The sequence below is a fragment of the Dasypus novemcinctus genome, chromosome 16 (genome assembly GCF_030445035.2).
Source record: "Dasypus novemcinctus isolate mDasNov1 chromosome 16, mDasNov1.1.hap2, whole genome shotgun sequence".
Classification (NCBI taxonomy): Eukaryota; Metazoa; Chordata; class Mammalia; order Cingulata; family Dasypodidae; genus Dasypus; species Dasypus novemcinctus.
The window spans coordinates 57827344-57844268 of NC_080688.1; the positions used below are offsets into that span (position 1 = coordinate 57827344).

General features: G+C 38.5%; 1 protein-coding gene across 1 annotated transcript in view; it reads left to right on the forward strand.

Moving 5' to 3' along the window:
* Window positions 1–16925, forward strand: part of PIK3C3 (phosphatidylinositol 3-kinase catalytic subunit type 3) — a 195244-nt gene that overhangs the window by 21707 nt on the left and 156612 nt on the right. Inside the window, exon 4 of the mRNA XM_058277607.2 lies at window positions 2842–2971. Coding sequence (XP_058133590.1) covers window positions 2842–2971 — 130 coding nt within the window. The remainder of the gene's footprint in view (window positions 1–2841; window positions 2972–16925) is intronic.

Below are 16925 nucleotides of genomic sequence, written 5' to 3' on the forward strand. Positions count from 1 at the left end.
TGAGGGCTGAGCCAGAATATAATGGAGAAAAGCCTAGGCATTCCCCATCATGTTACTGCACTTCTTATGCACCTTTGGATTGTGGAAACATATGATACTCAGGATCTTCCAGGTGGTCCTAGCAGAAGGCAGACATGTACTGCAGGGTCACAGCTGTGTCTTTCCATGGTATACTGACACCCAAGGAGAGAAAGCAACGTGTCTTTTGGGTGGCCTCTGCAGGAAGCCTGAGCAAATGTTCTCCTACCTACCATTGAAAATCATGTCATATAATGCCACTGTTCTCTTGACTTAGGGAAACTCTACCTTAGACCATGGTTTCATCAAGTGCTTATTAAACAATGAAATAGGACAAATTGATCCCCTTGTTCCCTAAAGAATGTTGGTATGGATTTAGAAGTTATTAGAAAGTGGTCTTCAAAGCGCCTGAAATTGTAGTATTTTATTCCTAGCTTGGGACTCTTGTGACTACAAACTCGTACTATTTGCTAATATCTGTTTTGTGTACTTGTTATTGTGAAGCAGAACTTCTTGGAGAATAGTGTCATTAATAATTGAAAGTCTGATTTGTTAGGATAAGTCTAGAATAATTTTTTGTCTTTAATTTGAAAACCTAGCATGTGAGGTTTTTAAGTAGCTAAGGAATAGATTGATCATTAGGTGGAATTGGCCAAGAGCCATAGGGAATCTACAAATTTCTCCTACAGATGTTTTTTTCCAAATGTGAATTCTGAAGTCTAGGCAGTTGCTGCTAGAGAGTGACTTGGCACTGGAAGCTGGAGTATCAACAGCAGCTGTTGCTGGTATCTCTGCTGGAGTCTGAAGGAGATCCTGCTGTGCTGTTTCTTCCATCTTCTGTGTTTGGGTTAATTTCCCAAGTGGACATGATGCTCTGAGCATCTTCTGGCTTACCACCTGGAGGCTGTGTAACTTTGCAAAAGTTCTATTAGTGTCAGAAGAAAATAATATATTCAATTGATCATTATAGTCACTTGGCATCACCTCTACCCTTCACATCCTCCATCCTTAAATCTCTTCCAGTTCTTCCCAGGGCATCTGAATCATTTAGTAAACTGACTTGCTGCCAAATGTGCTTATTTTTGATTTAGTTAAGTTCAATGAGTCAAAATTGTCACTTGGAGGGAAGGGGAGTAAGTGGAAGATAGTGCAGTCTTTTGCTGTTTCTGAAGGTACATTTAAGGATATTCATTTAAAGTGTTATTATTACTGCACTGTACTGACTTCCTTAGAGATTGCCCTTGTAGGTCTGTTTGGTGTTGAATCTAACTTTTTTCTTTTTGATGTTTAACATGATAATATCAAGAATTTTTGTCCTTTATAACCAGTGAGTGCATTTTGTTTTCAGTCTGTAAGGTAAATTTTTGTAGATACAGTTGCTGGATATTAGCTATTTTATTGACAATTTATGACAGATTAATAAGGTACTTAATCTAAAAGCACCATCATTACTTTTATACATTTCATATTGTTCAATGAAAGTCTTCTGTGTTACAATAACTCAACAATAAATAAAAAATTTTCAAGAAGAAATTTTCTATTAGAAAATTAGCAATAATGGTTAAAGAAACATTTATATAAACCTTTTAGAATTAAGTAGAGAATTTTTTAGAGATGGGAAGAATGTTCTAATATCCTCTGTGTGCCTTATTTAAAAAATTTAATGTTGAAGTGTGTAAAATGCTTTAGACTTGCCTACTCACCTATATATACGTTCCATGTTTTTTTCCCCCAATTGATAGCTTGCTCTTTTTGTTTTGGGATGCTATTTGAGTAGACCTTGAATGGTTTGAAAGACCCTTGTAAAAACAACCAAAAAAGTGCACACAGAAGAACAACTCTAATACCTTTTAAAAAAGAAAATACAAACTCAAACTTTTGACAGTAGCATAACTAAAAGATATTGTCTAAAGCTCCTTTTTGAGTTTGTGGAAACTTTACTCTAGGTCTTGGTAGTTTTTTGAATGAAATGTGATAATTAAAGGGCATATCATCTTTTACCTTTAAGCGGGATCACCAAACTTAGGCTGAATTTTGATTATTTGTTGAATTTTTGGTTAGTAGACATTGGAACAGATTTTATATCAATCTACTGTCTTACTTCCTTTTAGAACATCCCTCTTATTGAAAAGAGAGTGGTAAAAATCATCCTGCATCCTAGTGAAAAAGATAATAATAGCTAACATTTACTGAATACTTGCTTTACCAGGCACTCTTACAAGCACTTTTTAGTGATTTGTTTAATTCTTCCAACAACCCTGTGTGGTACAGGTACTCTTTATAACCCCATTTTATAGATAAGGAAACAGACATAGAGACGTTAGTAACTTAGTTGTGGTCGCATAGGTAATAGACGACACTGTGGATGTTCAAACCCAGCAGTCTGACTCTAGAGTTTACGATGCTAAATTGTCACTTAAAGGAAGTTGTGAGTGATTATTTAAGTTTTGATTTCAGCTACCGTAATTATGACATTCCTCTATTGGGTAGGAATTTGATCTCTAATATTTCTGAGATCCCCACTGAGGTAATGAAGTATGTCCTGTCCATTACCAATCCTTCTCTCCTTCCACTATGCTTTTAGAATTCTCTGTAATAGTTTTAGCCACTTAGAGGAGAAAAGAATGGCATGTGGAAAATTTACCAATGTTACATCGATTTCAGTTGCTTAGTTAATTGCTTCAAAACCCTCTGGGGGCTTAAAGCATGATAACAGAGACATGCATTCCCTTGTGTAGAATTATGTCTTTATTTTAGAATTTAAATTTGCTATAATGAACTATATTAATTTACTTCTATCCTGAACATTCTTTTTTTGTTTAGCATGTTCCGTCAAGGGATGCATGACTTAAAAGTCTGGCCTAATGTAGAGGCAGATGGATCAGAACCCACAAAAACTCCTGGCAGAACAAGTAGTACTCTCTCAGAAGACCAGATGAGCCGCCTTGCCAAGGTAAAAAAAATTTTTTTTGGAACAGGTGGAAAGCTCTGAATGATATTTGTAGTGTAGAATGTTACTATGAATATACTCAGATTTTTAAAAATTGAAATTAAATTTTTAATGGTTTTATTTGCATACCATAAAATTCAGCCTTTGAAAGCATACAATTCAGTGGTTTTCAGTAAATTCACAGAATTTTGCAATCATTACCGCTGTATAATTTCAGAACATTTTCATCACTCAAAAGAAATCCTTTATTCCCCAGCAGTTATCCACCATTATCTCCTCCCTTCAGCTCCTGGCAACTACCAATCTACTCTTTGTCTCTATGGATTTGTCTATTCTGAACACTTCATATAAATGGTATCTAATATGTCACTTTTTGTGTTTGAAATTCAGTCACATTTTAAAATGTGGAGCTCTTGGTGATATTTTTAGGATGATTCCCTATCTTTCTTTGTGGCACACCCTTAAAAATCTCAAGTGTTAGGTACCAGAGATGCTTATATTGTTCGGAAACATAGTTTATTAGCTGGTCTAAATTGCCCCTCCCTTTTTTTTTTTTGTAAGCAGACTGAGTTCATTAGTTTTTTCTTTCAAGATTGTCTTCTTAAAGAAGTGTTCTCATTTGAAAGTGCAAAAACTAAGCTCAATTCTCCACCTAAAACAATAACTTATTTTGTGTATACCATTCACAAAGCACTGTCCTAGATACTGTTTAAAGACCTTTCTTACAACTATTCTAAGAGACTTTCTTTTAATTCTTACTATCTTATTAGCATATTTGACTGTTTAATGTCTGGAGAAAGTTTATTGTTTAGAGTCTGCTGTTGTGTGCCTCTAATGTATGCTTTTTTTAAGAGGTGCCGGGAATTGAACCTGGGACCTCATTTGTGGAAAGCAGGTGCTCAACCACAGAGCTACATCTGCTTCAGCTCTAATGTATGGTGGTGTTTTTGTTTGTTTGTTTGTTTGTTTTTTTGAGGTACTGGGAATTAAACCCAGGACCTCATATGTGAGGAGCCAGAACTCAACCACTGAGCCACATCAGCTTCCCTGAGTTAGGTTTTTAATTTGTTTTGCTTGTTGTTTTGCTTTTTGTTTTTTCAGGAGGCACCGGGAACTGAACCCGGGACCTCCCGTGTGGAAGGTGGGTACAAACTGCTTGATCCACATCCATTCCCTCTGTGTTTTTGATCTTACCAATTGTGTCTTTCATTCCCATGAGCTCTGTTGTTTTTCTATTCAGATTTTCAAATTCTTTGTGCTCGCTCAATGTCTTCTTGATGTTCTTTACCTCTGTAGTTATTTTGTCTTTTAACTCATTGTTTTCGGCAATTTGTATGAATCTCACCTGGAGGTTTTTTTTTTTTTTTTTTTTTAATTTTTTTATTTTTTATTGACTTTGTAATAATATTACATTAAAAATATATATGTGAGGTCCCATTCAACCCCATCCCCCCACCCCCCCTCTCCCCCCCCCAACAACACTCGTTCCCATCATCATGACACATCCATTGGATTTGGTAAGTACATCTTTGGGCACCTCTGCACCTCATATACATTGGTTCACATCATAGCCCATACTCTCCTCCATTCCATCCAGTGGGCCCTGTGAGGATTTACAATGTCTGGTGATTCCCTCTGAAGTACCATCCAGGGCAGCTCCATGTCCCAAAGACGCCTCCACCTCTCATCTCTTCCTGCCTTTCCCCTTACCCTTCGTCCACTATGTCCACTTTTCCCATTCCAATGCCACTTCTTCTATGTGGACATTGGATTGGTTGTGTCCATTGCACCTCTATGTCAAGAGGAGGGTCAGATTCCACCTGGATGCTGGGTGCAATCCTCCCATTTTCAGTTGTAATCACTCTAGGCTCCATTCACCTGGAGTTTTGATACATTCCTTTGCTTGGACCATTTCTTGTATTTTCTTAGTATGGCTTGTCAGTTTTTGCTGATGACTAGGCATCTGATTATGATGGTGAGCTTACTCTGGTGCTCAATTTCTCCCTCTTTCATAGGGATTTAGTGGTGGGAAGCTGTGTGTTACTGCTATTCTTTGTTTCTTGGTTCAGCCTGTTTTAGGTCTTTAGGATTGTCCCTGTTAATTGCTCAAATCTGGTCCCTGGACCCAGTAATGGGCTGTAGACCTGCTTCCAGAGGCCTTGGGAAGGGAGGCTGGTAAAGGCTAGAAAAAGCTTCTCAATTTAATTTCCTCACAAGCAGTTCCCTGGTCTGCCAGCAGATGGTGATCTCCTGCAGCCCTCTCAGTTCAAAGCTTGGTGGGACGAGAGGAGTGTGACTGAGACTCCTGCCTTGAGGCTAAGAGCCTCACAATTCAAACTTTCTCAGACCTTTGCTGACAGTCCCCTCCCTTTTCCTGGGTAGGAAATAATTTCATTTACCTCTGCATCCTCAAGAGCCAGTCCTGGTCAGTAGGGAGGTGACTGAGTGGGTTGGATCTCTTTAGTCCAGAGCTGGCTCCCTGGGCAAACAATGGCACAGCCCACCTGGCCTGGAACGGCTCATGGGACACAGCAGACCAAATCTGTGGGCCAAAGCTGAGTCAGCCTTAGGCTATGTCCCTTTCTCTTGTTTTTTGGGGAGGTTGATCACTGTAGTCCCCATTGTCTATAGCCACCAGCCAGAGGCTGGAGAATTCAAAATTGTCTGCTCATAGGGTCAGAGAGGAGCACCAGCGGCTGTGGCTTTCACTTATTTTCTTTCCATTAAGATTCTTTTTCTGTGCACCTCTTTCTTTTAGGGGGTGTCCAGTCTGTCCCTGGTGTCCTAAACCTTAGAACATTTTTTTCCAGGCCATTTCTGCCTATCTTCTAGCTATTTTTTCTGGGAGAGGAGAGAGTCTTTATAGTCTGCCATCTTTCTGGAAATCCCCTGGAGATAGTTTAGATGCCAAGTGTTTTCCAGCCTGTTGCTTCAACTACATCTAAAAGAAATCTTAAGTATGTAGAGTAAGGACTTGCATTGGCTAGGCCTTGTGCTTCAACATAAAATTTTCTTGTCAAGTCCCTTTAAAATAATATCCTTTTTGTATTGCTCTTTTATGGAAAAATGATGTCATAGCTACTTAATAATCAACTGTTTGTCAGACCTTCCTCCCCAGTAATTAAATAAATAAAGCGTTGTTTTCAGTTCAGCTACTCATTCTGAGACTTTGTTTACATTCTTTGTTGGAAGTTTCAAAAATAATTTTTATAACAATTGTGACTTTTCAAACAAGGGTATATGCCAATTATTGGAACTAGTTTGAACAGTACTAATAGTTTTTAATGTAGGACATAGTATATATTTGTCATTTTTGTCCTTTTGATTTTGTAGTAGAAAAAAATAAGATACAACTTGAGAATGATCACCTTTTTTGTGGGTTAAAATATTTCTCAAGAGTTGTGTAGATTCATATTTATTCTTTTAAGTTATTCATATTTATTCTTTTAGCAACTCCAGAAATGATGATTAAACACATGCAGTAGAGGTTAGCTGAAGGAGGTGTTGGGAAGAAGTCTTCTTATGTTTTTGTCAACAATCATCATCAGTAGTCTAAATTCTTTATATTGCTAATATATGCTAGATTGGGTCCCACTTTTTCAAGAGATAAAACATTTATGAATGTTTTTACCAATTCTGCACAGATGAAGCCTAAACTTTCCATTCCCTAACCACATTCTATTTTTTGGTGACTTATATTTTAGCTATTAACTCTATGAGTTTGCTCATTCTATTTAATTTGTCATAGTGAAATCATACCATATTTGTCCTTTTGTGTCTGGCTTGCTTCACTTAACATAAGATCCTCCAGATTCATCCATGTTGTCATATGCTTCACTTCTTCATTTCTTCTTATGGATAAATAATATTCCATTGTGTATACCATAGTTTGTTTATCCATTTGTCAGTTGATGGACATCTGGGTTATTTCTGTCTTTTGGCAATTTCGAATAATGTAACTATGAACATCGGTACGCAGAAATCTGTTTGTGCACCTGTTGTCAGTTCTTCTGGGTATGTATCTAGTAGTGGTATTGTTGGGTCACATGGCAGATCTATATCTAACTTAGGAACTGCCAAACGCACTTCCACAGTGGCTGTACCATTCTACATTTCCACCAACAGTGAATAAGCATTCCTATTCCTCCACATCCTCTTCAAAACTTGTAGTTTTCTGTTTTTTTAAAAATAGTTGCCATTCTGGTTGGTGTGAAATGATAATAGCTCATTGTTGCTTTGATTTTCATATCAATAATAGCCAGTGATGCTGAACATTTTTCAAGTGTTTTTTTGCCACCTGCATTTCTTCTGTAGTAAAATATATATTCATGTCTTTTCCTTATTTTTTTTTTCCCTTTTTTTCCCTCATTTTTTAATTGGATCATTTGTCTGTTGTTGAGTTGTAGGATCTCTTTATATATTATGGATATCAGACCCTTGTTGGGTATGTAATTTCCAAATGTTTTCTTCCATTTTGTAGGCTGCCTTTTTATCCTCTTCACAGAGGTGCAAAAGTGTTTAATTTCGAGGAGGTTCCATTTATCTATTTTTTATTTATTGTTCATGTTTTAGGTATAATGTTTAAGATGTCCCACCTACCACAAGATCTTGAAGATGTTTCCCTACATTATTTTATGGTCCTGGTTTTTATGTTTAGATCTTTGATCTGTTTTGAGTTGATTCTTATATAGGGAATGAGATAGGAATCCTCTTTCATTCTTTTGTTAATGGATATCCAATTCTCCTAGTACCATTTGTTGATGAGATTGTTTTTTCCAGAAAAGTGGACTTGGTAGGCTTATCAAAAATCAGTTGACCATAGGATCAGTGGTTGAGTGCCTGCCTCCCATGTATGAGGCTCTGGGTTTAATCTCCCATACATCCTAAAAAAAAAGCAGTTGATCATAGAAATGCAGGTCTATTTCTGAACTTTCTGTTCAATTCCATTGACCAGTTGAGACGGCTTGCTCGGTCAGTAGAGGTGGGGTCTGGCTGCGGACGAGGGGTCGGTCCAGCTCAGGACGAGGGGTCGGTCCCGCTTGGGACGAGGGGTCGGTCCGGCAGCAGACGAGGGGTCGGTCCGGCAGTAGACGAGGGGTCGGTCTCACAGGGGTTGCGCGGTTCGGCTGACGGGGTCGCCCGGAGAAGCAGGCGACGAACTGGGGACAAGGGAGGCCAGGCCCTTGTCGGGGGCTCTCAGGACTGGAGGGCGCACGGCAGAAGAACTACCGCGGAGACAAGGTAAACAGGCAGGTCCCCTTTATTGAGGGAGAGGCAACAGTTTTATAGGGGCTGGGGAAGGCTGATTGGTCGAAGCCACGCCCTGTTCTGATTGGTTGCCGGCGAAAGGTCAGTGGGCGGTACTGGACGGGGGAGGGGTGGTGGTTAGGGATTGGCTGTCGCTGTTGCTGGGGGAAGGGGCAGGGTTTAGGGATTGGTGGCTGCTGTTGCTGGGGTGGAGGGCAGACTTGAGTTTCCCGCCCATGCCTGGCTGATGCTGCTGTCGGGGGAAGGGAAAAGGGCAGACTGGATTTTTCCACCCAGGCCTGGCTGTTGCTGCTGTCGGGGGAGGGGAAAAGGGCAGACTGGAATTTTCCGCCCTGTGCCTGTGCAGGGAGAAAGAAAAAGAAGGGTGCCGCCCCACAAGGCATCGTGTGGCGCCATCCGGGAGGAGGGGCAGCCGCGGAAGCATGGCTGCCGAGAAGGGGAGACCCGAGGGCACTCTGCGCCCATGCCGAGCTTCCTTCAGGGGTGGCGGTGGGCCCGACCAAACACCCTATTATGGGGGCAGCGGAATTAGGCCTACCGTGGCCGCTCCCCTCACCAGGCCAGCAAACCACACTTCAGCCCGAGGGGTGACCGCAACCAGTGTGCCTATCTTTATGCCAATACCATGCTGTTTTGACCACTGTAGCTTTGGGAGATGGTGAAGGAAGAAAAGTAGATAATTACTGAGATTTATATCCAGCCTGCATTACTCAGAATGGTTAATAGTTTTCAAGTAACTCTTTATGCATTGGTTTCTAAATCTTTAAAATGGGAATATATTAATGAGAATGAATATCTACAGCCTCTTTATGATACTAACTGGAGCTGAGCTCTTTTGGGCACTCTTTAACCTTAATAGAATTGTACTTTTTACTTCTCATTGGAGTGAAGACTTGAGAGCTTGTTATGCTGTGACAGTTGGAGTTAGCATTAAATCATGTTCCTGAGAGACTAAACAGAAACCATCAAAATCAGCACTTTTCTTAAGGAGGAAAATGCCTATAATATTATTGAAGGAACTGCTGCCTTTCTGAAGAAAGCTTTTTCTATTTCTTGGCACTTTGGGCCATTATGTTCTACTTGCTTCTATATAGTAGTTGGTCATGTTGGTGGAGGTTTCATAATCTTTTATATATCTGCGCTATTGAAAAAATGTTTCAGCAATGATGTTTTACAATGATTGAAGTGATGATGCACAGCTATGTGATTATACCAAATACCACTGATGGTACACTTTGGATGAATTGCATGCTTTATCTATATGTAGCAATAAAATTGATTTGTTAAAAAAAATGATGTTTTAAATTTGATAAAATTGGAAGCTTGAGTACTTGGAAGTATGTTTCAGTAGGAAGAGCACTGTGGTATGAGTTAGTTTTTGGCTTTTCTGTTGACTTAGGGAAAATAATTTCTGAGCCTGTAACATCAGAAATGTAGAATGGATGATTTCTAAGGTCCTTTGTAGCTCTTTATATTCTGTGCTTCTGAAAGTACTTAAATGGCTCATAATTGGGATTATTTATCAACCTGGATTTTGTAGTTATTACCTTAGTAGAGAATAAAGATGTCATCAGTTTGCAGTTCTGATTGTGTTGTGTTTGTGCCATTTCCTTTTCTTGTGCAGTGTTTGCCTAGAGTAAGGCATTTTTCAGGGACTGCCTAGTGTAGTGATGTGACTGTGCTCTTAGATTATTTTTGTTCTTGTTTGACTAATGCCTGCTCCTTTACTTACATTTTTTTTTAAGATTTATTTATTTATTCCCCTCCTTGCAGCTTGTTCCATTCTTTGCTGTCTCTGTGTCCATTTGTTGTGCTTTTTTTCTGTATCTGCTTGTCTCCCTTTGTTGCGTCATCTTGCTGCACCACCTCTCCACGGCACATGGGCCGTCAGCTCTCTGCTGCGCATGGGCCAGCTTGCCTTCACAAGGAGGCCCTGGGACACGAACCCAGGGTCTCCCATTTGGTAGACGGGAGCCCAACTGATTGAGCCACAGCCGCTTCCCCTTTACTTATATTTTTGAGACTGGCTTCCTAAAAACAACTCTTTCTTTACCTAAACCATGTTCCCTTTGCCTGTTCTTTTTACCAGAAAGAGTGTATTTTGATACTTGTTATGGTCTTAACTTAAAATTGTGTCACTGTAGTGCACTTACTCATTTTTCGGGTTCTACATCTTTAAAAGAAAAATTGAGGTAGGTTGTCATTCTCTTCCTCAAAACATTTTGAAATTGTCTTTTTCTTACATTATTAAAAGTGATTGAAGGAAGCTTTTTCTTCATTTGGGTGTAATAAGCTTAAACTGGGAAAAAGATAAACATAACACTATGCTTATGTTCCTATTTTCATACAAAAGAATACAGACTTTAGATGTAATGCTTATTTCTCATGCTATTAATACCATTTTAAGAAAGAATTGAGTACTTGAATAGATGAAGCTAAAGTGGTCAGAACTGAATGGTTTATTTCTTTCTGCACTTTGATTTTCCAGCCAGTCAATTTAGTATAAATATTTCTAGTTGTTGAGAAGGCAGTTGACTTTAAAGTAAAAAGGTATACATAAATCTTAATAATAGCAAAGTGTGATTACCGTGTATTGTACCCATGAGCCTAAATAAATAGCAAAGTGAGAATATTCAAACGCTATGTAAGAAAGTTTATTCAGTTATAGAATTACTTCAGTCTTGGCTGACTGGGAATAATGGGACAGGAGAACTGTGAAATGAAGATTTAGCTATTTAAATGGTCTGTGAAAAGATGTTATTAGATAATTATTAAGCAAATAACCTCAAATGTGAGGTGGACTTAATACTCTTATTTTGACTTAGGGCTTAGCTATGGAAATTGAATTCTAACTATAATATGAATAACTGAAGTTTAAAAGCCTGCTTTTAAGTTTGACATTTTAAAAAAGTCATATCCTAGAGTGAGTACTGCACAGTGGTTAAGTGCATGCTTCACGTGTATGAGGTCCCAGGTTCAATCCCCGGTATTTCCTAAAATAATAAAAAATAAATAAATGAAGTCATACCTTTCAGAAGGAATTTAGTAGAATTAACATCTAATGGTTTTTACATCTTTCTGTGAGCAAGCCTTGTCTTCTTTTGAGGAAATGAATATGATAAAAGGAAACAAAGTTGAGAGTCTTTAGTTTAGGTCTTATTTTTTTATAACTTGGATTTCTTAGACTTTTAGTGGGGAGCAGGAAGAAATGTATTAAAATATACTGTTTTTCCTCATCTCCTTCATTCTCTTCTCTTTCCCATCTCTTACGTTTCCCTAATTAATTTTAACTAATATCTTTCCGATTGAATTGATTTTGAAAATGAATAAAATGCTAGACTCGTGGGGTGTTTATTAAACTTCTTTTTCTCATGACCCAACCCTTTAATGATTATGGGCCTTACTTGAACAAATTTGCCCACTGTTCATATCTGCACCGTTTTTCAGCGTGTCATATTATATAAATTTTATGACTAGGATGTATACCCACCTGGGGTTTTGGATGTGACCACCAAGCTTTTGTGTTTGATTTATATTTGAATCCATGTCTTCATACATGAAAGGTTAGCACAAAAGTATGCTTTTCTATTCTGTTAATTTTAGCAGCTCTGTTTGATGCCTTTGGAATGTGCTTTTTTTTCTGTCAATTTGATTAAGAGGAGGGAAAGAGTAACAACTAGATGAAAAATGCTTTGTGGTCTGTGTGACAAAGATAGTTTTGGGAATGTTGAGCAGAGTGTATAGGTGAGCATTGTTGCAATGCAGAAGTGGTAAGATGTAATGTGTCAGGCAGAATATCATAGAGTGCTTGAATGGAGCACTATGTTCAGGGTCTGAACTTCAGATTTGTTAGAATAGGAGCTAGATATTTTTAGTTCATTCAGGAATAGTAGTATCTCAAGAATGGGTTCATGCCAGCCAATTCAAGAGGGTTATTTATAATCTAGAGCTGTATTGTCTAATTTAGTTACAAGTCACATGTAACAGTTTGAGTTTAGGGAAATGAAAATTATTTAAAATTTTTAAAAATCAGTTCTCTTCCACTAATCACATTTCAAGTGTGAAGTAGTCATGAGGCTATGTCTACCTATTGGAGAGCACAGATACGGAACATTTCCTTTATTGCTGTAATTTCTGCTGGACAGTGCTGATCAAGAGTGCTGTTCTATTAATTTGTAATGGCTAAGTGCATCTTTCTGACAACCAGATTACTTGTGTCTGTTATCCAGGATACCATTTTTCAAGGTGGGAAATTAAATTAGTCTTGCATGAGATTGTTGATATCTTAGTGAGTTGCAAAGGAGCTAGAAAGTTTTGTCAGATATTTCTTCCAGCTTCGGGAAATTTATAGCATCTTTCTAGTTGCAGGGCTATTTTTGAATAATCTGGCTATACTGCCATTTAAAAAAATTTTTTTAGGAGGTACTGGGGATTGATCCCAGGACCTTGTACATGGGAAGCAGGTCTCAACCACTGAACTACGTCCACTTCCCAATGAGAGCTGGTTTTTTCATTTATTTGTTTCGTTTTTTGGAGGTACTGGGGTGGAACCCAGGACCTTGCATATGGGAAGCAGGTGCTCAACCACTTGAGCTACATCTGCTCCCCATATACTGCATCTTTTGAATGAACAGTAACAAATTATTGATATCTTAAAATAATCTTTTAAAATTGAGATTAACATAATAGGACCTTTTCTAGGCATGTAATTAATATTTCGAAGTGGGAGTGAAGCTGTTTATTTTATAGTTTAAACTGTTATATTTTGATGTTTGAAATATATTTTAAAATGTATTTTAAAATTATTTTATAGTACTAATTATTTGACCTTGGAAATACCCTTGAAAGGAGATACTTGCATCAGCTACATTGCATCAAATGGATACTTATCTTTGGGCATTGATTACAGGTGTTCACTGAGTTTTTTTTTTTTTTTTTAAGGCATACTTATAAATGTTGGTGACACACAAAAAGGTATATTTCAGTTTCCTGCTGTTATAGTTATTGGTATTGTGAGTAATGATGATAACTATAATGATAAATCACCTTGTGTGTATAAAATGCTTTAATATTTATAAAATCCTTTAACATAGAATGAGAGCTAGAAGAGAGAGGTGGGTTAAGGTCATGAGTTTGGAGATAGTTTTTCATTCAAATTCCAGTTGTGTATCGCTGTGACTGTAGACTACTAAACCATGAAATCCTCATCTGTAAAATTGGAATAATAGTTATGTCTACTTCATGGGGTTTTCTGTTGTTATTGTGAAAACTAAATGTAAGTATGATAAAATAAAGATTTAGCATGCTTGTTGACAAATACTAAACAATAATGAGTTTTAGTTGTTCTTGCTTACATTTGATCCTAACAAGAATCAAGATTTGTAACCGTTGTTTTTTGTTTTGTTTTGTTTTAATCTCATGAGAAAGAGAGAAGAAGCTTAGAGAGGGTAAGTGGTTTATTTAAGGTTAAATGTCCAGTAAAAGTTGCAGAACCAGAACTTACAATTAGCTCTTTAAAGTTGCACAACTAGGACCTAAAATCAGCTCTTTAAATTCCTTATGTAGTTCTCTTACCACAGGTAATTATCAGTGACATATGAGATTAATATTTAAGGATTGGAAAGAATGTTAGCATGGAGATACATTGTTTTCATTAAGAAGGTTAAAATTGATGATACGAAAAGGAGGAGCTGGAATGTGAAACAGTGTACACTGCATGTTTTCAGGTACTTAAAGATGATGCCAGGTACATATAAGATGATGCCCAGTAACTCAGTAAACAGTGACTTGCCTTGGTTAGCGAGCACCCATTATATGCTTGTGCTATGAATGAACTGGAGTTGTGAACAGAACTCTTACTTCAGGAGTCATTATCTAAGCAAAAATTGAAAACAGTAAAATATAGTTGACCTTAAGATTTCTTTCACAAGACTATAGTCAGTATGACCTCAATGAACTAAGGCTTAGGAGCAAAGGAAATGTAACTTGAACAGGACAATCGCCTCAGGGCACAACCACATGTGAGAACCCCTTAGTAATGATGAAAAACACAAAGAACAAATGCTAATAAAATTGTGAGAACATTTTAGAGCCAGGGAGAAAAAGTGGCTGATATTTTCTTCATGTGATCACAAAACTATAACAGAAAGTTAGTGTAATGGTAGTGAAGTGTCATTCATTCAGACCTAAATTAAGTCAATTTATTGACTTGATCACAGGTTCATTTTTCAGAAGGTTGGGAGAAAGGGCACTGCTACACTAGGATTAAGTGCAATCATTATGAAGGAACTGATTAGTGAAAGGGGAATAACAGGAACTTTGGAAAAAACTGAAGATGTCACATATTTTGGGATTGCAACTATAATTAAGGAGGGGAATAATGGATCCTGTTGGTACCTCTTAGATTCCAGGAAAATAGTGCTGCAGCAAAGCCAGGAGTTCTGAACTGCAGAAGAAACCCAAGATGGCACTCAGAGAAGAAGAGGAATAGATTTATTACGCGTGGGCCCAGAGGAGAGTAAATCTCCAAATTCTGAGCCCCGTTTTTTCAGTGTTCATAGGTTTTTATAGGATTTTATGTGGGATCAGCCATGACTTTTGCTCATTGGCTAATGTGTTGCTGGGCAAAATTTTGCAAGTGGGGTTACAGAAGCAGAATGCAGGTGCAAGGCTGTGCTTCTGTGGGCTGATTTACAGGAGTGGGGTGCAGGAATGGTTTGTTAGATTACAGAAGTGGGGGGAAGTGGTTGTTTTTTTGGTATTTTCCTGTGAAGGCGATGTTCTCACAGGCTGATTTACACAAGTGGGGACAGGAGGGGCTTGTTAGATATATTTTTTTGCAAGGTCATGCTTTTTATTTCTCAACAATTACCTTAATGCCCTTATTATTTTTATAGGGCGTTACGCAAGCTAAGTGGAAAAACAACGTAAGGTAGTAAAGCATTTTACAAAACACAAGTACATTATTAAGATTAGTATTTTTTAAAACTACATTCCAGTCTCTGGGAGTTGTAGTTTTTAGTTCAGTTCCAAATAGTAAGCTGAGCAGTTTGAAGAGAAGCAGGAATTATAGTGAACAGGAGTTTATCTAGTCAGGTGATGGTGAGTCTAGGTGACGCCGGGTAATTTGGTTTTTCAAGAGATAGTCAGGTATAGGGTGAGTCTAGTTGTCTTGTTTTTCATTGGAGTGTGTCCTTTTAACTTTAGTATGATGAATTCAAGGGGCAGTACCTGAAACTTTGAGAGCAGTGGGGGTTTCAAGGATAACGGTATGTGGGCCCATGCAAGTGGTCTGGATGGGCTCCTTTTTTCAGTCTTTTACCCAGACTAGGTCTCCGGGCAAGTGTGGGTGTACTGGGTGCTTAATGGGATGGGATCTGGAGACAGGACAGTTTCGTCTATTTCGGCTAGGGTTTTTTTTCCCCTTAACTGCTGGAGGGTAGAATCCTGGCCAATTTTTCTTTGGAGCCGGAGATTTTCTTTGAAGGTTTGAATAATTGGGGGTGGTTGTTTAAACAGAATTTCAAAAGGTGAATGGCCTGAGGTTCCAGGGGTGTCTGACTTTAAGGAGGGTTAATGGGGGTAGCTTTACTCATGTTTTTTTGCTTTGTTTTTTTACAGAACTTAACTAGGGTGGTTTTGAGGGTTTATGTGTTTTACTTTCTGTGAGCTCTGGGGCCTATATGCTGTGTGGAGTTTCACTTAATTCCTAACGTTTTTGTTAGCTCTTGGATGATGGCTGCTAGGAAAGCAGGATCATTGTTGCTGTTTATGGATAAAGGTATCACATTGGGTGTGTGTGTGTGTGGATTATATCTTGGAGCAGAGCTTTAGTTGCTTTTCTTGCTTTTTAGTACGGATGGGAAAGGCTTTGACCCAGCCACAGAAGGTGCACATTATTACTACTAAGTACTTACACTCTTGATTTGGTTTTATCTTTGTAAAGTTCGTTGTTAAGCTTTCAAAAGGGGTAGTTTCTGTGTGTTGGACGCTGGCCTGGGCCTGAGAACCTTGGGAGGGGTTGTTTTTACTACATGTCTGGCATTGGCTGCTAACAGTGGTGCAGAGCGAGGCCATCTGGGTAATGTAGTAATATTTCCCAAGCATGGCTTTTAAAGCAGTTTTTCCCAGATGGGTGAGCTGGTGGTATTGTTGAACAAGGGTGTAGGTGACCCCGTTTGGGGTGAAGACTTGGCTATCTGGGACTAGCCAGTTTTCCTTTGGGATTTGGTGCCTTTTCTTTCTTTTGCCTGCTTCTGTTTTTCCCGGGTATAGTTTAGTTTTTATTAATGTGTTGCCCTAAAAGGGACAGGTGAAGCACCAGCAGCAGGGCTTGCAGTTTGAGGGCTTTTTTGGCTGCCTGTCGAGCCACTTCATTGGCTAGTATGTATTTTTTTAGTAACTGCATCCATTCCCTTCTGATGTCCCCGACAGTGTTTGACGGTGACCCTGCTTGGCTTCCAGACTGCCTCCAGTAGTTGAAGGATTTTTCTTTATTTTATTTCTTTTCCCCCTGCAGTTAGGAGTTCCCTCTCCTTATTAATTGTTCCATGGATATGTATAGTAGCGAATGCATATTTAGATTTAGGGTAATGTTTGCTTAGTGGCTAGCTGTAGGGCTCGATTAGTACCCAGAGTTTTGTTCATTGTGCAGACTACCTTTTAGGTAGGGGATTTGCTTTTACTACTT